We start from the raw sequence: 26,302 nt of genomic DNA, 5'->3' as shown, positions 1-26,302 counted from the left end.
GAAAAGACTATACAGCCGCATGAAGAGCCAATCGAGGTTATCAACCTAGGCAGTGACGAAGAAAAGAAAGAAGTCAAGATAGGGGCTGATCTAGAAGACAGTGTCAAGCAAAGACTGATTCAAATGTTACAAGACTACATTGAGATATTCGCTTGGTCCTATGAAGATATGCCTGGCCTTGACACGGATATTGTGGTTCATCGCCTGCCAATCAAAGAAGGTAGCACTCCAGTTAAGCAGAAACTGCGAAGAAGTAGGCCCGATATGTCCAAGAAGATCAAAGACGAGGTTGAGAAGCAATTCAATGTTGGCTTTCTGAAAGTTGTGAGTTATCCTCCATGGATAGCTAACATAGTGCTTGTGCCTAAAAAAGACGAGAAAGTCAGAATGTGTGTAGACTACAGAGATCTGAATCGGGCAAGTCCCAAAGATGATTTCCCTTTACCTCACATCGATGTACTGGTTGACAATACCGCACAATGCAAGGTATTCTCCTTTATGGATGGATTCTCAGGATACAATCAAATTAAGATGGCGCCTGAAGACATGGAAAAAACAACCTTTACAACACCCTGGGGAACTTTTTGTTACAAAGTAATGCCCTTTGGTTTAAAAAACGCAGGAGCAACATATCAGCGTGCAATGGTAGCTCTGTTCCATGATATGATTCATCAAGAAATAGAGGTTTATGTCGACGATATGATTGCAAAGTCCAACACCGAAGAAGAACATCTGGGTCATCTGCACAAGCTGTTTGACAGACTCAAGAAGTACAGGTTGCGACTGAATCCAAACAAGTGTACCTTTGGAGTAAGATCCGGTAAACTCTTAGGTTTCATCATCAGCAGCAAGGGTATTGAAGTTGATCCTGCCAAGGTCAAAGCCATTCAAGAAATGCCCATACCCCGTACCGAGAAACAAGTAAGAGGATTCTTGGGACGTTTGAACTACATAGCCAGATTTATTGCCCATATGACTACTACTTGTGTGCCGATCTTCAAATTGTTGAAGAAAGATCAAGTGGAAAGATGGAACGACAAATGCCAATTAGCCTTTGATAAGATCAAAGAATATCTTCAAAAATCGCCAATCTTGTTACCTCTAGTGGAAGGAAGACCTCTGATAATGTACCGGACAGTGTTAGAAGATTCAATGGGGTGTGTACTGGGGCAACATGACGAGTCTGGCCGAAAAGAGCATGCAATCTACTATCTTAGCAAAAAGTTTACCGATTGTGAAACAAGATACTCAGTGCTCGAGAAAACTTGCTGTGCCTTGGCATGGGCGGCTCGCCGACTAAGACAGTATATGCTAAACCATACCACTTTCCTGATCTCCAAAATGGATCCTATCAAGTATGTGTTCGAAAAACCTGCTCTCTCTCGAAGAATAGCAAGATGGCAAATGATCTTAACAGAGTATGACATCCAGTACACTTCACAAAAAGCGATCAAAGGAAGTGTGGTAGCTGATCATCTGGCTCATCAAGCAGTGGATGATTATCAAGCGTTGAACTTTGACTTCCCAGATGAAGATATTATGCTAGTTACTAACTACAAACAACTTGGACCGGAGGAAGGACCCGAGCCAGGATCCTGATGGACTATGGTTTTTCATGGAGCGTCTAATGCACTTGGCAATGGCATCGGAGCTGTGATCATTTCTCCTGCAGGAGGACATACACCATTCACTGCCAGATTATGTTTCAACTGCACTAACAATATAGCCGAGTATGAAGCATGTATTCTGGGTCTCAAAGCTGCAATCGATCTGAGAATCAAGTTCCTGGAGGTCTACGGGGACTCGGCTCTTGTAATTTATCAAGTCAAAGAGGAATGGGACACGAAGCACCCGAATCTAATTGCATACAAAGAATATGTGCTGAGTTTGATTCCTTATTTTGAAGAAATCACTTTTGAACATATCCCGCGCGAAGAAAATCAACTAGCTGATGCTTTAGCTACCATGTCATCTATGTTCAAAGTCAGGTGGGACAATGAGGCGCCAATGATCACCATTTACAGACAGGATGAACCAACCTATTGCAATGAGGTCAATACCGAAGGAGCGGAAGAAAAACCATGGTTCCATGAAGTAAAAAGATATCTCGAAGTCCAAGAATACCCTGAAGGGGCATCCATTAACGATAGAAAGTTTCTAAGAAGATTTGCCTCCAAATTCTTTCTAAGTAATGGAATCCTGTACAAACGAAACCATGACTCGACTTTGCTTCGTTGTGTGAACAAGAAGGAAGCAGAACAGATTATGGAAGACATACACGATGGTGCCTTTGGTACTCATTCAAGTGGACATACAATGGCTAAAAAAATTCTGAGAGCAGGTTACTACTGGTCTACCATGGAGACAGACTGCCATCATCACTCCAGAACTTGTCACAAATGCCAGATATATGCCGACAAAGTACATGTACCTCCAGTCCCACTAAACATTCTGACGGCTCCTTGGCCTTTTGCAATGTGGGGAATCGATATGATTGGAGAAATCAAGCCTACTGCCTCCAACGGACATTGTTTTATCCTGGTCGCTATTGATTACTTCACCAAATGGGTAGAGGCAGCCTCGTTTGCTTCTGTCACCAAGAATGTTGTGGCCCGGTTTATCAAGCACAATCTCATTTGTCGGTATGGCATCCCTGAAAGGATCATCACAGACAATGGCACAAATTTAAACAACAGGATGATTACCGAACTCTACACGCAGTTCAAGATCAAACATCATAATTCATCCCCATATCGACCAAAGATGAATGGCGCCGTAGAAGCTGCCAACAAGAACATCAAGAAGATCATCCAAAAAATGACAGTAACCTACAAAGACTGGCATGACATGTTACCTTTTGCTCTTCATGGTTATCGCACATCAGCGCGTACTTCAACAGGGGCAACTCCATTCTCCTTAGTCTATGGTATGGAGGCAGTTCTTCCAATTGAAATTCAGATTCCTTCCCTAAAGATTATGAAAGAAGCTGATCTAGACGAAGACGATTGGATTCAGACTCGGTTGGACCAGATAAACTTGATTGATGAGAAGAGGCTCGCAGCTATTTGTCATGGTCAGTTGTACCAGAAGCGTATGATCAAAGCCTTCAACAAGAAAGTCAAAAGTCAGGCATATCAAACCGGTGATTTGGTTGTCAAACGTATCATTTTACCACAAGGTGATCCCAGAGGCAAGTGGACTCCCACTTATGAGGGACCATTTGTAATCAAGAAGGTATTCTCCGGCGGAGCCATGTTGCTTACCATTATGGACGGCGAGGATTTCCCACACCCTGTAAATGCGGATATAGTCAAAAAGTACTTCACTTAAAGAAAGGCTCGCTAAGTTGAAAACCTGAAAGGGCGACTTAGGCGAAAATGAGCGTCTCGGTGGATTGAAAACCTGAAAGGGCGATCCAGGCAAAAGTTAGAGACAAAAAAATAATAATTATCCCGGTAGGCTGAAAACCTAAAAAGGCAACCTAAGCAAAAGTTAGGGAATAAAGCGTACGACTATGTCCCGTTTGGCTATCTACTCACCTTCAAGGTTCAACACATCAAAGGCACCAATCAGTCCAATCATTTTCTTCCAACAAGTGAGGGATGAGATGCTCGAAGACAGATTGGCAATAGCAGAGTTGAAACTTGACTGGATTGTTTTCACATAGCTATTTCCCTTTATAAGTACTTTTCAAAGTTTTATGACAATTTCCTACTACTAAGATTTTTGTCTCATTGTACTAATCCGCCTATTATGGCTCTCTTTCAAAATCAATATAGTTCATGCTCAAAATCAATGTTTTCACTTTTTCTGTTTTGAACATATAAACGTCCCAATGATAATTTTGAATGAACATATGCATTTGAATATGACTAATGTTTATAAGAAAACGGGAATAGCATTCAGGTAATGTCCCAATCATCTGGACTTCATCCTGAAACCAGTATCGGGAGAAAAGTTCCCCAACAGAGATACGTTTCTTGGCAAAATCATCAATGAGATTTTTCTCTCCAACAAAGTGATTCGAGAAACCTTATTCCCCAGCAGGGCTGTTCAAGATCATTATCCCCAGAAGGTTTGATCCTCCACACCGAGGCTTGGTCAAATAGTGCATCGGAGGATTACGCATCTTTCTTATTCCCACTCAAGGAGCATCAAAATCAGAACTTTCAAATTATCCTTCATCCTCGAACGGTAGTCAAATATCCCTCAACAGAACACCCTGGTCCGTAAGGAAATTCCCCAGCTGAGTGTACTCGAACAAGATAGCAAAGATCATCAACAATCACAATGCCTTTGTTTCCAAAATAGCAAGCAGGGATTTATTTTCCCAACCAGAAGTTTGATACGCTCTAAATTGCATAAGTCATACATCATACGCATATTCATACATAGCATATAATGTTTCATGACAAACGCATACATAACATGCACGTTTCTCATTTAGTTTGAGAATCTCAACATATACATTACATGCATCATGACATTGCATGTCACTAACTTGGTTTTTCAGGTAGATGTTCCTCTGGATTCTATTCAGACGAACATTCCTCTCAGATATAATCAAGCCAAAGATTCATTCTGAAGAGATCTCTCTTTCCAAATCACCTATCAACTCAAAACAAGCAACACAGACCAAAGTCGATACCTTGGACGGTTCCTAAATGATCTACCTTCAGATCTAAGTCGATACCTTAGACGGTTCCTTAATGATCTACCTTCAGATCTAAGTCGATACCTTAGACGGTTCCTTAAAGCAGTCAATCTTCAAGATCTAAAGCGGATACCTCAGACGGTTCCACAACGATCAGCTTCAAAGATTTAAAGCCGATACCTCAGACGGTTCCACATAGATCAACTTTCAAAATCTAAAGCGGAAAAACTTTGGACAGTTCCGTAACGATCAACCTCCAAGATTTAAAGCGGTAACCTCGGACGGTTCCGAAACGGTCAACGCAGAGGTTTTCAAATCCTTCATCAAGATATAATCAAAGGATTCATTCTGATGAACAAACCATCAATACATTCGCCAGATGGCATCTGAAAGCCCGTCTCAGGTAATGTTTTGATCTGCCAACAACATTTCTTAGACAACATTCAAATGCAACCTCCAACATCACTTCCGGTGGAGGTAAGTGCAAATTTTCAGGGCATCTAAATATTCAATCATCTTCTACCTTCAGATTCCAATCAGTCTCTTCAGGTTTAAGAAGATTGAATAGGGGCAACTGTTATACCCCAAAATTTGCCCGCATCTTTTTTCAGAAAGAAGGCAACAGACTTCTGTCTAAAAATTGGGAGTTTCATATAATCTTGATTTTATTTCATAAATATCCTGATTTTATGAATACTCGGTTTTTAGAATTTTTCTTATACGGTATTTTGGTTCGCTGTTGAATTTATTCTTACACAAACGCCAAGTACTGTTTATTACTTCACACACGCTATTTATTTGAGATTTATTTGCAGATAAATAGTACTGACGCAATTGGTACAGAATTAAATTTTGCAGGCGCAGAGTCCAGGGATTCAGACTGTACTGGTAACAAGTAAATTATTATTAATTTTTGTTTCCCACTAATTTTTGTACTATATTATTATTTCAATATCTCTTCCTTTCTTTTCAAATCTCTTTCTTTCAAATCAAATCTTAACTTTATTCTATACATCTCTCTTTTCAAACCCTACCATACACTTTCTTTCAAATCCTACTACCACTCAAATTTTCCTTTTTTGTACGGAATCACTTCATTCCCCAACGTCTCTATCATTCTTTTCACTCTATAAATACCTCTCATTTTCTCCATAAATTCTCACATCAAATTTCAACTCATTTCTCAAACTTCTACCTCATAATTATTTTCTCTTCTTCCCCGGCAAAAATGGCAAAGTGGATGGATACGTGTTTTCTTATGGTCATCACTGTTTTGGTGGTGATCATGTCCTTTTTTTGTCTGCATAGTCCTGAAAAATGCGGACCTGGGTTGCTTACACTTCCGTTCATTTATATGTTGTTATTTATAGCATGGGTTTTTAATCGTCATTTTTAAAGTTTGTCGTATCTTTCGCTTTCAAATAATGTACCGTTCATTTTTGTCGTACTGTTCATTATATTATGTAATATTTGTACTGTCAATATTAAATATTGTACTATCTGTCGTACTGTCGTTTAATTATCAAGATAATATTATGTGTGTTTATTGCTAGTTAAATATTTATTTTTCTGTGCATTAAATATTTTTCAAGGTTATTATCGGTAATTTTGTTCACGTACGGTATATTTTATTTATTTATTATGTTTTGTGTTTTTCTAACAACTCATGTAAATAAATTTTCACCATTAACACAACAAAAAAAAAACAAAAAGAAAAAATTAACTTTAACTGATTGGGTTTTCACTTTAACTGTTACGTTAATGCCCGGACAGCCAATTGACAGTCAAACCCGCTGACAGCACGATTCTCCGTGTTTTGTACCATCAATCAAATCAATCTTTTGCATTTCAAAATTCCAAGATTTTTGTTCTAGAAGTTTTCTGATAATCACATGATCAGCAGAGACTCAGCACTGCACAAAAATCAGGTACGCTTAACTGTCTCTTACACAAACAGTCCCTAACTAGGGTTTTTGTTTTTTTTTCAGGAGAACAAGTTTTTTGAGACCTCAAATGGATTTCATGGACCTCCATATGTCTCAAAGTACCACCAGACAAATTTTCAAACTTCAATTCGCTCAGACGCACAGTCAGCAGCTCAAACAGTCGCCAGACGACTAGTTTGACCAAAAAGTCAACAGACAGTCAAAAATGAAATTTTTTGTCAACATCCATATTTTGTCAAAAGATTCATCATTTGATCAATGGTTGATCATAATTCATCAAGAAAAGATCAGAAATCAACAAAACCCTAAGTTTCAAAATTAGGGTTTTCTCCTAAAAAGTCAACTGAACTTTGACCGGCCATAACTCTCTCCTCGTTCATTCAAAAAATTCCAACCAAAGCTTGTTTTGAAGGAAATTCAATTATCTTCCAAATGCAATTGATCCCATGGTCATTGGATTCACCATTTGAAAAATATGAGCTCAGACATTACAGGTCATTTTCTTTTTTTTTGACAGTAAGACAATTTCATTCAATTGATAAAAAAGGATTACAAGCATAATGGCTAGATCTACTAAGAGTTGGACATTAGTAAACTTTGAAAGATTACAATCCAAAAGAGTAATACCAAACCAATTCCTTAATCCTAACCAAGCAACAGTTTTCCATAAAAGATAAATGAGTTTAAGAACCACAATCTTTGAATCTATCCAGTTACGGATCATATGTTTAGCTGTATCACGCACAGTTCGATTATATCGGTTCTCTATCTTGAAAAAACCCACCATCTCTGAAATAAACCTTTGTTGGATGGAATAGAGAAGCTGGTTAGAAATCACCCTTAGATTTTTACTCCAAAGTCCATTGTCATCATTAAAACCTCTTTGGAGCAAAACATCAAACACCTTGAAGGCCCACTGCAGATAGCTTAAACTAAAACATAACACACACAAAGATCCCAAAAGACGACAACACAAGAAAGAAACCACAGAACTAAAATTAGATAAATGGAAAAGAGGAGGAAATCGTAGACCATAGGTAAACCATGGTGGCTTTGGAGTTGGGCGAACAGTCAAAACCATCGGAGTTGTGGGAGCGGCCGATAGTGCCTCCGAAGACGCATGAGTAAGGAGAAAGAGCTTTGGAGATGAACTAGCGGTTGACAACTTTGAGGATGTGGAAACAGCCATTGGTGGTGGCTCCGGTGGCGGTCGCTTCAGATGGAAGAGGGGATTGGCGGTGATTCGAAGTGGTGAGAGGGGGAAGTCGATGAAAGGAGTTAGCCGATGAGAGGGAGTGATGCTCTCCATAGAGGAGGGGAGGATACAACCATGAAGGTGGAAAAAAGCCACCATGAAGGTGGGAGGAGCCGCCACATTACAGGTCATTTTCAAAGTCAACAAAAAGTGGTTTTTTGTCAAAGGCCATAACATCAAGATAACTTCTCCAAATGAAAAAAAGTTTCCAAAGTAGCTTGTAGAGGACATCTTGTGGTTTCTAAAAAGTACAAGAACTCCTTCATATGATCAAAATTGAGGGATTTATGCCTTGTTGAAGTTGGCTATTTTTTGGGAAAATGCATGAAACCAACATTGATCAAAAATATTTTTTTTCCAAAAGAGGCCAAGTTTTCATGATCCAAACATGATTATAATGATGCTAAGGGCCTCCCATGACCAACCTAAGGCCCATAACATTTTTATTTCTTTTTTAGTTTAATTTTATTACATATAAAGTTAAATTAAAAAAGAAATGGTGTGAGATAATGATACAATGCTTTGTTCTTAAGCAAAAGCCATCAAAATGGATTCAACTCTGCAGCATAGAAGTACATGGCAGGCCTAGAGCAAGAGGGATGAAGAAATTCAAAGCCATGGCCAAAGAATTCAAAGATTTTTAATATTAAAAATTCAAAAGTTTAAAGATCATCAATGCTTCTTAGCTTAAGTTTGCAGCACATTCATGGCCTATAAATGAAGTAGAATACTTCAGTAAACACACACACACAAAGATCTATCAAAGGAATAGCCAAGAAACCACAAAATTCTCAAAAAAATCTCAAAGCTTTGTAATTTTCGTTTTCTATCTTCCAACCATTATCAATACAAATTAATCATTCTAATCATCTCTTGGGACCTAATATAGTAAGTTGGGATCATTACTCATGGTTATATGCTCATAGAACTCATGCTTCGAAAATACCATATTCATGCATTTTCTCTAACTTTCTTACATCATGATTAAACATGTTTTAATGCAAACTAACACTTCTAACAAGTTACTAAGATGGTTTGGGAAAGGTTTGAACACTTACATGCAAGTTTCCACGAAAGAATTCTCATGTACCATTATTGAGTTTTCAAGTATGTGAACTTTCGAATACCATGTTCCATGCGTTTTTAGCCAAAACTAACGCCACCATCGTGTTCAGGAGGTCATTTTAAGTCGACCTGGGTGCCCTTGTTTTTGTTCATGGCTGTTTTTGTAGGTTTTCAAATGCATGGAAATCTGAAGGAAAATCCGCAGGTAAGTCTGCAGCTAATTCCGCAGGTAAAAGGAAGAAGATGATGAATAGTGGTTTTGAATCTTTGACCAACATGCGTGGCACCTTCCCTCCTTCTCATTCGCTGGTCAGCCAGCGTGGGTCCCACGTTGGACTTTTGAAAAGCTGAGTGATCCTATGTTATCTCTCTATCCACGTGCACCATGTGACTTCCAATCTGAGCCACAAGATCACCTAGTAATCTGATCTAACGTTCCAACAAGCGCAGACCACCATAGTCCATCATAAGTCACCACACAGGATCTTTTCTTTAATAATTTTAATTCTTTTTTTTTATATAACTTATAAAATTGTTTAAAAATAGTTTTAAAAATAAAAAAATATAATAAAAGTATTTTTAGTTTTATAAAATAATATATTATTTTTTGATATAAAAATATTTTATTTTTCTTAATAATTAAAATATTTTGTTTAATTAATTAGATAATATTGTTATATTTATCTTTTAATTGTTTCTAACCTATCAAAAAATCAGAAAAAATATTTTCTTTTTTATTTAATCAAGTTTATATATTAGACTAATTTTGTACATATTTAGAATATTTTTCTATTTAAGCTTTAATTATTTGTATAATTATTTGCCTAATTATATATTAATTAACTTAATAAATTTCCAAAACAACTTCAAAAATCCAAAAAAAATAGTTTTATTTTAAAATTGATTAACAAGCAATATGAACATGTTTTAGACTTAATTTTTAGGTTTAAATTTTATTTCTAATTCTTAGCCTTTTAATTAAATTAACTATGCATTAATTCTAATTAAAATCAACCATCCGAAAAATCCAAAAATACTTCCCTTTATCTTATTGCAATTTAAATTTATAGATAAGTGTATAGGTTGTCAAAATCATGTAAATAACGTAGTTTACATTTCTCGCACAATCGATGTAATAGCGTAGATTTATTTTCCGCATTTTACATTCCCGCACTTTAATTTCTGTACATATAAAACTGCGTGTATGTCAAAGATAATAGCTGAAGCGCTAGATCACTAAATTCAAAAGACAAAAATATCTGAATCAAAACACAATCACACTTGCACCTCTTAGGGTAATCCCTCTGTTACTCTTTTCAAAATCAATTATACTGTTTCAAATACAATTCAAACAATTTCTTTCTGTATCCAGTCAAAGAAAAATTTTCTAAAAGAAAAAGGAAAAGACCTTATAAATTTAGGGTAGATCTCCTAATTGCTCGCTCAAATCAAAACAACAAATGTTTCACATATCACTATTTTTCAAAACAAAACTTTCAAAAAGACAATAATTTGTATATATCCAAACAAGGATCATTACGAAGTTAAAGATCTTTTTTCAAAACATCTTTCGAAAGATAAAACACTTTGTATACATCCGCACAAGGATCATTACAAAGTTAATTTACAAAGGTATTTTAAAACCACATACAAGCATTTCAAAGCAAGACAAATGATTCAAACAAGTGAGCTAAGCAATTAATAGCCCATAGATAACCATGGATACAAAGGGGTGCTAATACCTTCCCTTTGTATAACTTACCCCGAACCCAAAATCTCTTAAAGGTCTTTTTCTGTTTCTTTTATAAACCTTTCCTTAATTGGATAAAATAAAAGTCGGTGGCGACTCTCTGATTTTCACAACTCAAAAATAAAAGAAGAGTCAGTTTGTATCTCACGAAAAAAAACCGAGGACGACACCAGCGCTGGGGGCTATAAATATCCTCTTTCACTAGAGGGTCAGGTATTCATTCTCTTTTAACCTTTAGCTCGTACTTACACTCTGATTGCTCGTCTTCTTACTTTAGCATCGGAGTACCTTGCAGGTACACCCCCTCCACTTCTCAAAGATCCAATTCTATGCAGGCCTTGGCGATCCGTCTGATTAGGTACGATCAATAACTTAATACCATTGTTTTGGCATTTAATATGGGTGATGTGGCATCACCCAAATATTTGTTGAATTCTCATTTATTTAATTCTAATTTTTATTTAATTAATAGTTAATAGATACATTGGAACTCTTGAGTTTTTAATTACATTAATTATTGCACTAATCGTAGGATTGAAAAAATCAATGCTTAAAAGTTGATACATATTATTAATATATAATTGAAACTAAGTGAATATTTATGAACTACAAAATAAGTTATATTATGTTTGATATTCCAAAGACATAAATTAAAATTTGATAAATAATTATGAGTTATAACTATATTATTAATGTCATCCAACTGAAAATATGGTCTCATGCTTAACAATTTAGTCATTGATACATGTAATGTGAATCCCAATTAGACTCGTGTGACACCACGAGTTTCCTATTAGTCAATACAAAACAAAGCAGAGAAGCAAACAATGGAGGTTTAAGCTTTTACCTTTTTCGGATGACCACTTGAAGCTTTGAGGTAGACCGATTTTGTGAATTTGAAATTAATATTCATTGCTCTATTATGTATTACAATCATTTAGGAAGATTGAAATTATCAAAGGGAAATTGGAAGTTGTGTATTTACTTTTATCATTTGTGTCTGTTCATGTTCCTAAGTGAATGCATGTACGTGTATTAAAGTTCAAGATTAGGGTTGACTTTTCAATCCTACAATTAGTGGAATAATTAGCCAGATTAAAATTAAAAAAGTATCAATAAGTTGTGTGATGACACCTCAGATGCATTAATTTCTAAATGCATGTAGTGATATCACGTTTATAAAAAGCCATTTTTGCCCATGGAATAAGAAAAGTTTGTACTTTTAATCAGAAGGTTTATCATGTAATTATCAGATACTTTACTTTTTATATATTTATAATTTATAATAGATTTCTATTTCAAATTCACTTACTTAATAATCAATTGCTATTTCAGACTCCATTGCTCAATAAAATTAAAGTTATAAGTTTTAAACATATGATGTTCACATGTGGTGGACTCATCCATTTTTTAATTGAATTTTCACCTTAATTTGTTAGTTATTTTGTTTGCTGTGATTGTTTGATTTTCTTGAACTCTTTTATCATGCTCATTAAGGCACATCTTGTGCTACAATGTTTTAATTAAAATTTTAGTTTTTTAAAAAGAATTTCACCTTTTAAAGATAAAAAAAGTAAGATATCTCATGTTCTATTTAATAATTACAATCAAATGTTGCATGTTAACTACTAACAAAATTTAAGAGAATGATAAAAATTTTGTTGTAAAAACATTAAAATATAGATCAAACTGTTGGATTGATTGAAAATATATATGTTGAAGAAGTCACGCATCATTTATTTTTGTGAAGGAAATAGGGATGGCAGACAAACCCTAATTCGCGGGGTCCACCCGCACCCAAACCCGAGTCAACGGGTGAAAATCCGAGTTGATTGGGTTCGGGTATCACCCGAAATTTCAAGTGCGAGTTTGAGTAGTGTGAAACCCACATCTGAAACCACACTCGCTTAGACCTGAAATGACATAAGTGTCCCTAAATATATATAATTTTACATTGTATTTTAATGTTGCTGTTGTATTTTATGCCCTTAAATATATTTTAATTCTATAGTGTTTTTCCACCCATTTGGATTGATGAAAAATTTCAATGTTGTTTGTATTTTATGTGTTTTGCTGCAGATTCGAGTGGAAAAACTTGAACCCAACGAGTGTGGCCATGAGTGTTATTTTGCCACCCGAATAGCTTTTGGATTTGGGTTCGAGTTCAGATGATGATTTCGGGTGCGAGTTTGAGTGGTATGAAACTCGCACTCAATCCTACCCGTTGCCATCCCTATAAGGAAAAGAGAGTCCAAGACTATATATAAGATTCAAGTTTTTCTTTTTAAGATGCACCAATCAAAAACACTTTAAGCTTGCATTTGACTTTCTTTGTTCTCTTATGCTCTTGTATTAGAGTGTTGCGAGAGACAGTTAAATATTTGTTTTGGAGGGTGTGAGTGTACTAGGGGATTGAGTTAGTTGAGAGTAGTCTATGTGTTATAACAATTTTCACACAGTGTTATTATCTGGTTGTCATTTGACAATGATCATGATTTTTTCCCCGGTTTTGAAGTTTCCACATTAATCTTTTGCGTTGTTATTTCGTTCCTCATTTTTCTCTATGTTTGTTATTTTCCCAACACAAACATTTATAATTTTTAAAATTTTTTAAATTAATTGAACATATAAATAAATTTAATTGAAATACACACCGTCACTGAATCATAATCGTTAAAATTTTATAAATTTTTGACTTTTCCTTTAATCACATATAAAATATTACTTGTGAATGATTGGTTTTATAAATCTTTAACTTTTCTTTTAATCACATACTAGCGTCCAGAAAAAATATAAACAGTATTTTTCATGTTTTAATTATTTATAAAATAATTTTAAAAAATAGAATGAAAAAAAAAAAAACTGTTATATAATAGTTAGTAATGAGAGGTTGAAGTTTAAAAAAAAATTGAAAAAAGGTATAATTAGAATAAAAATAAGCTACACCAAAATCATATTTTATTTTTATATATTATTATAGATAGATAAAATATTACTTATGAATGGTTGTCATCAATACATACTACTAACAATTAATCTAATAAAAAATAAATATGATAAACAAAATTCATTAACCTTCAAACTTTTAATTCAACGGTATTTAATGTTCTAGTTTGATTAAGAATATTATAGTAAACCTCTCAATTAATTTGTTTTTAATAATCCGAACTCAAAATTAAAGTTTTTCTTAATAGCAACCCATCCGATCCCCGTCTCATCAACTTCTTCTAGATAGTTCCACTTATCCATTCAACACAGCTGGCATGCGCTTCATTGCGTGTAATATTCAATGGATCCAAAACCCCAACAAGCCTACCAAGCCCACTCATAACAAAAAAAACATCAAAAATTCCACCCTTTATAAACTCACACAGTTCTCACACGCGCACACATCACTTCAAGCTTAACCCAAACCCCTAACTTCCCCCAAACCAAAACCACACTCTCATCTTCCCATCTCCACCGCCGCACACAGCGGCGCCACCGTGAACCACCGTCTAATTTATAATTTATTAGAAATCTTCGTTTCGAAATGGCGGCTTCAACCACCACCGACGGTCCCGTCTTGAACCTAATCAACAAACGCCTCCGTGCTCTCCGTAAGAAACTCAACCGAATCACATCCATGGAAGAATCAGTCTCTCAAGGAAAACCACTCAACAAGGAACAAGAAGAAGTTCTCCGTTCAAAACCCTCCGTTCTCGTTCTCATTGACGAGTTGGAGAAGCTTCGTCAACCGCTTTCCGCTGCCCTAACTGAAGAACTCGACCTCGCTCTCCAGAGCAACCGCGAAACCCTACCTGAGAATTCCGCTCCGAATTCCGCATCGAATTCGGAACAACGGCCGAACCAGAACGAGAACCAGAGCGGTGATGTGGTTGAGGATATTCTCAATTTGCTTTACTTTGGTTCACTTTTTGAAGTGAAGACGCAGAATGATTTTACTTCTACTATGCTTACGAGGACGCATGAGCGTGGATGTTGCTTGACTTATGATTACGTTACTGATGATGCGACCGATCTGCTTGGTGAGAAGGATTTGGACTCGATCTCTGCGTTGTTTGGGTTGTTGATTTCTCGGCCTGCTGATTCAAGCTTTTCGCATAAGAACGCTCTTCGGAGATGCATTGAGCATGCTAAGTTGTGGGTTTCTAGGGCTCAGCAGCCAATTGACCCCAATGTTGATGTTACATGTAGGGTTTATGTTTTTTTTGTTAGTTTTTTGGTTGAATTATTTTTGAAGTTTTTGAAGTTTTTATAGTTGTTTAACCTTTTTGTTTTTGTAGATGCTGGTTTGAGGGAAAAGTTGAACAAAATTATGTCTTCGGAGTACTTTACTACTACTCCTGAGATGAAGGCTACTGTTGATGTTGCTGCTGCAGCTGGAAATTATGGCTCATTTCAGGTGCCAGTGCATGATTCTGTGGTTTCTGTCGAAGTAGAAGGTTCTGATTATCAGGCCGAGGAGAAGGTATAATAATGCCTGTTACTTCGGTTTTTTTTCTTCTTTTTTGAAATCTTATTGTTTGGTTGAATTAATATTGTTGCTGGATATATGAAAATAGAGTGAAATGGTGTTACTTTCATTTCATTTGATTCCATCCTATTATTAAAAATCCTAATTATTGAAATGGTATCATATAATTTAATTTCATTTCGTTCCATTCTGACCATTTACATCAATTCAAACATAGATGTTGTTTAGTCAATAGTCATTTTTTGCTGTTTTACTAAAGGTGTACACCTGCTATCAACATTACTTTTTTTTTTTTGCTTGATAACATTTATATAAAGCGTGCAAACACTTTTATTCGAAGGTAATTCTTGTTTGTGGTTTTATCGGTAAGTGGAAGGGATGATAGTAGAATGTTTGTTGCTTTATTTCATTTTTAATTATTCTTCAAAACAATTAGGTTTAAGTGAGGCAGCTCATTGATATGTCCCTAGTTGGGCTAAGTTGTTATTCCAGTGTTCAATCCCTCACAACAACATTTCTTTGTATTCCTCATAATGTACTAATATACAACTTAAAAAAACCAAGATGATCTTTGCAGACATAAATAAATTTGTAGTAATCTATTATTTTACAACTCTAATGTTACTCCACTATGAACTCACTCCCCTGGAAGAGTTGTCTAGTCATATCTTTATTAATGTATAGGAACAGAACTAAGCAAGGGTTAACCTCATTAAACTTCCTTTCTCCTGAATATAATGCAGTATAGATCAATCTGTGTTTGTGAACTGTGATGGTATAAATAAAAGTTGGAATGGTACTAGTTTTCTTCCAATAAATCCACAGTGTTGCGGTAGGGGGAATGGTAGGTATGGGAAAGTTTATGTGAGAAAAAGGACAAAAGGGCAAGGAGAGAGAACAAAATCTTTGACAGATTTTGTGGCACATGGGTCTGCCAGCTGTCAACAGCTGAGTGGGGAATAATTCCTAGATTTCAGTATATAATGATTGCTGCAGCAATCATTAGGGTACGCTGAAATTTGAGTAGAATCTTCTACATGGGAGAGAAAAGGCCTCTCTAAGTGCCTCTACTTTTCTTCTTTCTATTTTCTGCTTTTCAGTACTCTTTTTTCAGCTTATGACTGATTGTATGCTAGATCCCATTTGAACTCTAGCCTTTCTACTATAATAAATCAGTCTATTTCAATTCTTACTGTGTTATTTCCTTTTTTCTGCTTTAAGATACTAGATTGAACCTATCAATTTGGTATCTAGAGCCTTGGTTTCATCACCTTGGTGAATGGTCTTTACACGAAAGATCATGGAAAACAGAGTTGGAACAATCGAACAGAGGATGGATAGTTTTGAAGGAACTATAGCACAGATTCGTGAGCTAGTGTTGGAGCAACAATCACGACCACAGGTGACGGTGGAACAGATTAGACAACTGATTCAAGAGCGACCTGCTCGGAATCATGGACGCCATGGAAGAGGGTACGAAGATGAAGAGGACGGAGAAGGTAGCGACCGGAGTACGGTGTCACGGGAGTCGCGACCTCGTTACAATCGGAGGAGAGGCGAAGGTGGATCTCGTTTTTTCGGAGGGAGGAGACGACTGGAGATTCCGATCTTCAAGGGTGAAGACGCGTACGGTTGGCTAGTACGCATTGAAAGATACTTTCATCTGAATGGAGTCAGGGTGCAGGACAAATTAGAAGCAGTAGTACTAGCAATGGAGGATAAGGCACTGAACTGGTATCAATGGTGGGAGGAACAGGCTCCTTTGAGAACGTGGGAGGAATTCAAGCTAGCGGTCATGAGGAGGTTTCAACCGGGTCTTTTGCATAACCCGTTGGGACCTCTGTTGAGCCTAAGACAGAAGGGGACAGTGGTGGAATACATGGAGAAATTTGAAATGATGGTGGCTCCCCTGCGAAGGGAAGAAAGGGGAATGTTGGACTCCATTTTTATGAATGGATTAAAGGAAGAGATTCAGGCAGAATTGAAACTTCATGAGAGTCAGAGCTTAGCTGAACTCATGGACAGAGCCTTGCTGATTGAAGAAAAGAATGAAGCCCTAACAAAGAAAGGAGGAGGAACATGGAAGGATAGAGGAGGATCTCTGAGGATTAAGGATCCTGGAGATTTTGGAGGTTTTAAAAAGGAGAGTGAGAAGGCTGGAAATGGAGGAAATGAGAAGTTTAAGGGGAGAAGGCTGAACCCTGCTGAATTGGAGGAAAGAAGTAAGAAAGGGCTCTGTTTCAAGTGTGGAGATAAGTGGAACAGAGACCATGTATGCAAATTTAAACACATGAGTTTGAAACTATGTGTGGACAGTAGTGAGGAAGAAGAAATAGAAGAAAACATAGGGGTACAGCAAGGGCAAGTGGCAGATACAATGGAGGAACTTCATACTTTGCAGCTCTCTATGCAAAGTAAGGAAGGATTTACTTCAAATAAATCCTTTAAGGTTTGGGTAAGGGTAAAGGACAGGGAGCTGTTAACCCTAATTGATTCAGGAGCCACCAGTAATTTTGTTGATTCTAGGATGGTGGAGGAGTTAGGATTGAAGGTGGTAGAAACCCCTACCTATGTGATTGAGGTAGGAAATGGAGAGAGAGTAAAAAATCAAGGAGTATGTGAAGGATTAGCATTCTATATACAGGGAATAGAATGCAATCAGAACTTCTTTTTGATGGAGCTAGGAGGGTCTGACATGGTGTTAGGGATGGATTGGTTGGCTAGCCTAGGAAGCATTGAAGCTAACTTTGGGGAATTGAGTCTGAAGTGGAAAGAGAAGGGCAAGGTGTACCAGATTCAAGGAGATCCTGCATTATGCACCAGGCAGGCTTCTTGGAAATCTATAGTGAAGGCTTTGAATGATGAAGGTGTGGGGTTCTATTTGCAGAGCTTACAAACTGACACAGTGGGGGGACTGTCAGGAGAAGAAGAATGGAAAAAGCTGTTAGATGCCTTTGAAGAAGTTTTCCATTTACCTGCAGGTTTACCTCCTATAAGGGAGCATGACCATGCCATTAGACTAAAAGCTGAAGCTGCTATCCCTAATATCAGGCCCTATAGGTATCCATTTTTTCAAAAAAATGAGATTGAAAAGATAGTGAAGGAGATGCTCCAAGCTGGCATCATAAGGCACAGCACCAGCCCTTTTTCAAGCCCTGTGTTATTGGTGAAGAAAAAAGATGGAGGATGGAGGTTCTGCACAGATTATAGGGCTTTGAATAAGGTAACCATTCCTAATAAGTTTCCCATACCTGTGATTGAGGAGTTGCTGGATGAATTGGGAGGTGCTGCCATCTTCTCTAAACTAGATTTAAAGTCTGGTTACCACCAGATCAGAATGAAGGCAGAAGACATAGAGAAGACTGCTTTTAGAACCCATGAAGGTCACTATGAGTACCTTGTGATGCCCTTTGGCTTAACCAATGCCCCATCAACATTTCAAGCCCTCATGAATGAAGTGTTAAGGCCCTTTCTCAGGAAATTCTGTTTGGTTTTCTTTGATGACATCTTGATTTATAGTAAGAGTAGGGAGGAGCATGAGGAGCATCTCACCAAGGTCCTCAAAGTATTACAAGAGCAGAAATTATATGCCAACAGAAAAAAATGTTCCTTTGGTCAAATAGAAGTGGAATATTTAGGACATATCATCTCTGGAAGAGGAGTCTCAGCAGACCCTAAGAAGATAGAAGATATGCTCAAATGGCCTATACCTAAGGAATTAAAGGGGTTAAGGGGATTCTTAGGTTTAACTGGCTATTATCGAAAGTTTGTGAAGGATTATGGAAAGATTGCTTGGCCTTTAACACAACTTCTCAAAAGAGACAACTTCAAATGGAATGATGAGGCTCAAGCAGCTTTTGAGAGTTTAAAGGAAGCTATGACTACACTGCCTGTTTTAGTGATGCCAGATTTTGAGAAAGAATTTGTATTGGAGACGGATGCTTCAGGCAGAGGGATTGGAGCTGTCCTTATGCAAGAGGGGAGGCCAATCTGTTACATGAGCCAAACTTTATCTGAGAGAGCCCAACAAAAGTCAGTTTATGAGAGAGAGTTGATGGCTGTTGTAATTGCAGTCCAAAAATGGAGGCCCTATTTATTAGGCAGGCATTTTAAAATCCACACTGATCAAAAGAGTCTCAAATTTATAACTGAACAGAGAATTATGGGGGAGGAACAGCAGAAATGGTTATCTAAGTTATTAGGTTTTGACTTCGAGGTAAAGTACAAACCAGGTAAGGAGAATAGTGCTGCAGATTCTCTGTCTAGACAGATGCAGTATGCACATATTTCCACCATTCAGTGTGAATTCTGGGAGGGATTAGAAGAAGAAATCCAGAAAGATGATAAGCTAAGGGCTGTAGTGCAGGCATTGGTGTTGGATCCTCAAGGACAGAAAGGGTTTCAACTTAAAGGAGGGAGGTTGTATCATGAGAGTAGAGTAGTAATTCCCAAGAATTCACCTAGGGTGACTTGGATTATGAATGAATTCCATGATACGGCTGTAGGAGGACACTCAGGGTATCTAAGAACGTACAAAAGAATTGCTAGTGTGGTTTATTGGGAGGGAATGAGAAAGCAAATTCAAGATTATGTGCAAGCTTGTGAAGTGTGCCAAAGAAATAAATATCAAACTTTGACACCTGGAGGACTGCTGCAACCTTTGCCCGTACCAACTCAAATCTGGAGTGACATTTCAATGGATTTCATTGGTGGTTTGCCTAAAGCCCAAGGAAGAGATACAGTGATGGTGGTGGTAGACAGACTGACCAAATTTGCTCACTTCCTACCAGTTAGCCACCCTTATACTGCTAAAGAAATTGCTGAATTATTTATCCAGGAGGTAGTAAGGTTGCATGGATTTCCTAGTTCTATTGTCTCTGACAGAGACAAGGTGTTTCTGAGTAACTTCTGGTCAGAACTATTTAAGCAGGCAGGCACTAAGTTAAAATACAGCAGTGCCTACCATCCTCAGTCTGATGGGCAGACAGAAGTAGTAAATAGGTGCCTTGAGACCTATTTAAGATGTGTGACTGGTCTGAAACCCAAACAGTGGCCTAAATGGCTAGCTTGGGCTGAATATTGGTACAATACCAACTATCATGCCTCTTTGAAAACGACTCCTTTTGAGGCTTTATATGGTAGAGCACCACCTGTGCTAATCAGAGGGGATGCCTTTTCTTCAGCCGTTGATGAAGTCAATAAACTTACAGCTGAGAGGAATGTAATGGTTAGTGAATTAAAGGATCAGCTGTGTAGAGCACAAGATTTGATGAGGAACCAAGCTAACAAACACAGGAGGGAAGTAGAGTATGAGATAGGTGATATGGTGTTCTTAAAAATTCAGCCATATAAGATGAAAAAGCTAGCCAAGAGAGTGAATCAGAAGCTGAGTCCAAGGTATTATGGACCTTATGAAGTGATTCAAAAGATTGGGGCAGTGGCCTACATGTTGAAATTACCTGAAGATACTAAGGTGCACCCAGTTTTTCATGTGTCTTTACTCAAGAAGGCAGTGATCCCTTCTATTACACCACAACCTCTACCTGACTGCATGAATGAGGAATGGCAGTTGGAGCCAATGCCTGAGAAAGTGATCAATGAAAGGAGGAATGAGCAGGATAAACTGGAAGTCTTGGTGAAGTGGAAGAACCTTCCTGAATTTGAGAATTCATGGGAGCTGGTGGAGAAAATACAGTCTGAATTTCCAGACTTTATCCTTGAGGACAAGGATAGTCTTGAAGGGGATGGAATTGGTAGGTATGGGAAAGTTTATGTGAGAAAAAGGACAAAAGGGCAAGGAGAGAGAACAAAATCTTTGACAGATTTTGTGGCACATGGGTCTGCCAGCTGTCAACAGCTGAGTGGGGAATAATTCCTAGATTTCAGTATATAATGATTGCTGCAGCAATCATTAGGGTACGCTGAAATTTGAGTAGAATCTTCTACATGGGAGAGAAAAGGCCTCTCTAAGTGCCTCTACTTTTCTTCTTTCTATTTTCTGCTTTTCAGTACTCTTTTTTCAGCTTATGACTGATTGTATGCTAGATCCCATTTGAACTCTAGCCTTTCTACTATAATAAATCAGTCTATTTCAATTCTTACTGTGTTATTTCCTTTTTTCTGCTTTAAGATACTAGATTGAACCTATCAGGGAACTGATAGATACTGGGATTAACAATGTAGTTCTTCAATTATTTTATATATTGGATACATAGTCAATGCCAAATTCTATTTCAATGCACAACTCTTCTAGTTTTCAGTTTATTGCAATATTTCTGACTGTTAAAGCAGCTTGCATATATTTCTTTCTTAATATGTATGCTACATATATAAATTTTTATTCCAAATTTTAAAACCATTACATCCAACCTTAATGACCTACCAGTTTTTTAAATTAATGTCAAGGGGTATATTTTAAATTTCAATTTTATAGAATTGATATTATTAAATTATTACATTTTTGTGATTTGTTATGTGTTTATCCTATAAGCATCCTAAATTTAGCATATTTTATATCTTTCAAAAATAATATCACTATATTAAGTACTCCCTTCGGCCTTATTTATAAGCAAATATTCTCTTTTTAGATTAATTGAATAATGAATGTATCTTGTCTTTTTTATGTAGACTAGATACATTCATTATTTAATGAACATAAAAAGAGAATATTTGCTTATAAATCAGGCCGGAGTAGTATAGAATATGTGGTGTTTCCAATAATGTGTTCGTCATTGTTATTGATAGTTCCGAGGAGTTTAATAGTGCTGGCATGTGTATGTGTCTGTGTGTCTGTGTTTGCCTCAAGTCAAATTATAGCTAGAGTGCTACCTGCCGGGCCTTAGAAATGATTATAGATGTAGAGCTTACTATGTTATCAATAATGCATAATAGTAGGGCCTGTGATCCACTGTCAGTAATAGCTGTAGAGCGGCTACTAATTGCAGTAAAATTAGGGCCTCAAACCGCTATCACAACCACAGGGTTATGGGGAAAAAATCCTTAAAGTGGTTGCGATAGTGATCTGGGGCAGCAATGATCTTACCACTTTTTAAGATAAAGATCTTAACTTGGATATAAACGTCAATTTTGAAGACTACGAAGAACATATAAGTTCTCTTAAAAGGGTCCAAATTGACCTTTATATCCACCTATTAGTTGTTTGGAGGACAACCATTGATCTAAATCACATTTCTTTTTCTTTAATCAAACCAGCGAATCTTTAACCAATACCTAGCAAACCATTAGCTCCAAACCCTTCCTTTTACGCTGCAGCAGCCTCCAACCAATTAAGGAAGAGCAAGGCTGCTGCACCACACACGAGGAACATTGGAGAAGATCACAGTGAAATACTGTCATGACGAGGGAGTTATTTTTGGTTGGGTTGTAATACTCAAAATTAGGTGCAAGTATCAAATACCTAATTTAGGAGTTAGGATGGAGAAAATCATATTTTTTGGGTTTCAATCATGTATGCTTGTTAACTTATTTGGTTTGACTCGAAATTAGGTGCAAGTATCCAATACCTAATTTAGGAGTTAGGATGGAGAAAATCATGTTTTTTGGGTTTCAATCATGTATGCTTGTTAACTTAGTTGGGTTGTAATACTCAAAATTAGGTGCAAGTGCCCAATACCTAATTTAGGAGTTAGGATGGAGAAAAATATGTTTTTTGGGTTTCAATCATGTATGCTTGTTAACTTATTTGGTTTGACGCACGGGATCACACAATCTCTCTAATCTTATATGCAGTTGCAAACCAAAATACGACTGGGGTCGCCTCGTGCTCCCAAAAGTTGTAGAATTGTGTGATCTCTTTTTGACTGTCATGCATTTTAAGCATTTAAGCATATCTATGAGTATTATTGTTGCTAAAATTTATCTGTATTTATGTCCATATGAGATACTCCCTCCGTCTCATAATAAGTGTCTTATTTGAGCTTTTTACGGTTTTTAAGAAAATGATTAGATGTGTTAATTTTAATGATAAATTTAATATTATTTACTAAAGTACCCTTATTTATTATAGGTAGTGGAGTAGTTGGAAAACGTGAAAGTTAATATATAGGGGTATAGTAGTGAAAAAAAATAATAAATGTTACATTGGTATTCTAAAGAGACATTTATTTTGAGACATAGAAAAAGTGTAAATGAGACACTTATTATGAGACGGAGGGAGTAATATTTTAATTTATTTGAGTATTTATAAGAGGTTATTGCAATAGAACAATGTAAAAGCATATGCAGAAATAGGTATTCATTAGGATTAATAACCGGAAGTCATATACGATTGTTAAACATTTTCTGAGGTTTTCCCATGCTTGTCGTTTTACTTAAATGTATTAGTACCTTATTGACATATTCATTAGGATTAATAACCAGAAGTCATATGAAACATTGTTTCGAGGTTTCCAAATGCTGGCCTTTTTTTTTTTTTAAATATATTCATACCTTACTAACTGATTTCCTGTCAATTCTGCCTATATTTTATACCAGATTAGTTTATCTATCTAACTATTGTCATAGCATTGAATGAAACCTTTTCATAGTTGCAATTGTTGTGATAAACTAAAAACCTCTTACATGGCTGCCTTGAGATATTTTTATTCAATGAGGTTCTTGCCTTAAGTTCATTATCTTAAAAATTTCATGGAAGTTAAGAATGATATCATGTTGTTCAGATTTGTTTTTTTTTGGTTGTAAATGTGTATATGGAGTGATGATTTTTTCTAGGTGGTAGGTTAGAGACGTAACATTAAATATGTTTTGGATTAACATCAGTCCTCATACATATTTTGGAAACTATAGCCTATTCAGAGACATAAACTTCACTTAAAAACTGTTGAGATGATAATAGTTGGCGGAAAATGAATATAGTAGCATTAATTAATTTGACTTGGCTGTTTGAAGCAACTGGCATGTTTATGAAGTGGCTGCTGTGAGTAGTATCAGTCAGTTACAGTAGTGTTTACAATTTTATAGTTGCGCATCTTCTTTGATTGAAGCCAAAATAAATCCTGATGTTTTGTACCTTTTTGCTAATGAAATTTCATATGCATTTTGTAGGACGAGAGAGCTGCAAATTTTCAAGGACAAGGATCTGGAGATGATCCGTCTGATCCTGAAGGAGAGTTCCAGAAGGTATGTAAATGTTTTGGAATGAACATCTTTTTGACATTGACCTTGTTAAATGTTAAATGTTTTTCTCAAGCAGGATGAAGTAGAGGCGGAAAATGCAGTTGATGTGGCATCAGGCCAACACGAGCAGGCCAATGCTCAGGTGGATACAGAATACAATCAAGCAGACGGAGAGGGAAAGGAGCAACAAAATTACCCTAGGAGGGGGGGTTATCAGAATCAAAGAGGTGGTCGCGGTGCTGGTGGTGGTAGGAGAGGTTATTCAAATGGCCGTGGAGGTCGTGGTGGAGGAGGCAGAGGAGGGTTCCCAAATGGCCGCAACCAATTCTATGACCAGCCTGGAAATTATTATCCCAGAAACCATTATAACAACAGAGGAGGACGTGGAGGCAGAGGTGGTGGCTACTACAGCAACAACGGTGCAGGCGGTCAAGTTAATCATGTTGCAGGTGATGTTGGGGTGCAATCTTGATAAATTATGACTTGTTCATAGTGTTTGTTACTATAATTGGGGTGGAGGGGAACCTTTTTATTCATCTGGTATGAAACATGTTTTGAACAATTTTGTTTGAACTTCCGACATCCAGACTCCGCCATTTTGTAGTCGAGTAGCTAGTTAAGCTTTATCCCAAATCTTAAGGGAAGAAACTATTTGTCACCGTCATGTTCAGGAATGAATGTTATTCTTAGATTATCTGCTTAGCGTCCAGATGCTTTGCTCTGTCCTTTAGATTGACTGGTAGACCTTGCAGCTGCAATTTGATTATCAGCGCACACCATTTTAGTATTCAACCATATAGCACGTGTCTTCTATGTTCTGCTTTCTAGTCCATTGCTACTCACCATAAAGCAGCGACAGCTTCACTTCCATCTGCAATGGAAGTGGGGTTAGAACCTACTAAGCAAAATTCTATTGTGGGAATCTAATTACGGTAAATTATAGGTTCCAAAATCTACATATTTTTTCTAAGGGAAGTTCAAGTAATTTTTCATTACGATTGAAGGTTGAACTACATAGTTTTTTAGAAATAAAAAATCATTTAAGGGAATAAAACCTGTGTTTCTTTTGGTGTTCCCCTCACCCAACCTTCAGTAAGTATTTTAGCTAAGACTTCAGTCTGCTGCTCTGTTTCCATGGGTTTCCAAATAAAGTCTCGGAAAGAGTAGAGAACTACCGTGGAAGTTTAAACCTATTCCTCTTAAACTAACAATACTAGTTACAATTATTTCTCATAAAAATAACTATTTGAAATAACACATTCAGAAAGAAGAACTCATTTTGTCGTGCTTAGCATATTTTTTCTACAGAGATCGTGTATTGTTAAAAGGGGGTGGATATATCTATATGCAGTTTTTTTTATAAAGTATATAATAAATGTTATAAAAATATACAATGTGTCCTAATATTGGTATTTATAAGTATAAGCTGTACTGTAATTAGGATAGACAAAATGAAAGCAATTTTAATAACTGCTATATATATACGAGTCGGGTAATTTTTTAAGATTCTAGGAAAAAAGGATTTTGCATCTAAATCTTATAATGCTATGTTTGGATTAGCTTCTAGTTTTGTAAATCCACGTTTGACACTGTTTCCAAAGCACTTGCACTGTGGATCGTGGAATTGTGAAGCTATAAATTAGAGCTTCTGGCCAAACGCCAAACGCACGTCTGACACTGTTTTCAAACAAGCTATAAGTTGATTTTGCTTTCTCCTAATTAGTGTGAAGAGATGCCATGAGCATGTGAGAAAAAGAAAAATATGAGAAAAATGGAGAACCAATATTAGTTCATTCATCATCAATTCGACTAAAACTTAGGTCTTCTCCTTCATCTCTATGCAAGGGTTATTCATGTGTGTCAGTTTCGTCTATGTTAGTGCAAAAATCGGGGAGGGTCGAGCGAAGAGCATTTTTATTTTCGGGATTTTCTGTTTTGAGCAACACACACTTTTGACATATCATTTGTCCACATAAAACTTTGAGGTAATAGGTAAGTGAGTTTTATACTCAAGTCACTA

At 36.7% G+C, this 26,302-nt stretch overlaps 1 protein-coding gene across 1 annotated transcript; it reads left to right on the top strand.

Moving 5' to 3' along the window:
• Positions 1-13,996: 13,996 nt before the first annotated feature.
• On the top strand, positions 13,997-24,976 carry LOC131651601 (uncharacterized). The gene is made up of 4 exons (XM_058921260.1): positions 13,997-14,863; positions 14,957-15,141; positions 24,211-24,285; positions 24,359-24,976. The coding sequence occupies exons 1-4, from the start codon at positions 14,203-14,205 to the stop codon at positions 24,752-24,754; spliced, it is 1,317 nt and encodes a 438-aa protein (XP_058777243.1). The 5' UTR covers positions 13,997-14,202; the 3' UTR covers positions 24,755-24,976.
• Positions 24,977-26,302: the final 1,326 nt, after the last annotated feature.

Source organism: Vicia villosa, linkage group LG2 (assembly GCF_029867415.1).
Source record: "Vicia villosa cultivar HV-30 ecotype Madison, WI linkage group LG2, Vvil1.0, whole genome shotgun sequence".
NCBI classification, from domain to species: Eukaryota; Viridiplantae; Streptophyta; class Magnoliopsida; order Fabales; family Fabaceae; genus Vicia; species Vicia villosa.
Note: the sequence above shows the minus strand (reverse complement) of the source record. Positions and strands in the feature narration are given on the sequence as shown.

What these genes read in the sequence shown, in the direction of transcription:
- LOC131651601 (XM_058921260.1), top strand. Translation starts at nt 14,203, where the DNA reads ATGGCGGCTTCAACCACCACCGACGGTCCCGTCTTGAACCTAATCAAC. An exon ending in ATTATCAGGCCGAGGAGAAG is followed by an intron (nt 15,142 to 24,210) that starts GTATAATAATGC and finishes TGCATTTTGTAG; the next exon opens with GACGAGAGAGCTGCAAATTT. An exon ending in CTGAAGGAGAGTTCCAGAAG is followed by an intron (nt 24,286 to 24,358) that starts GTATGTAAATGT and finishes TTTCTCAAGCAG; the next exon opens with GATGAAGTAGAGGCGGAAAA.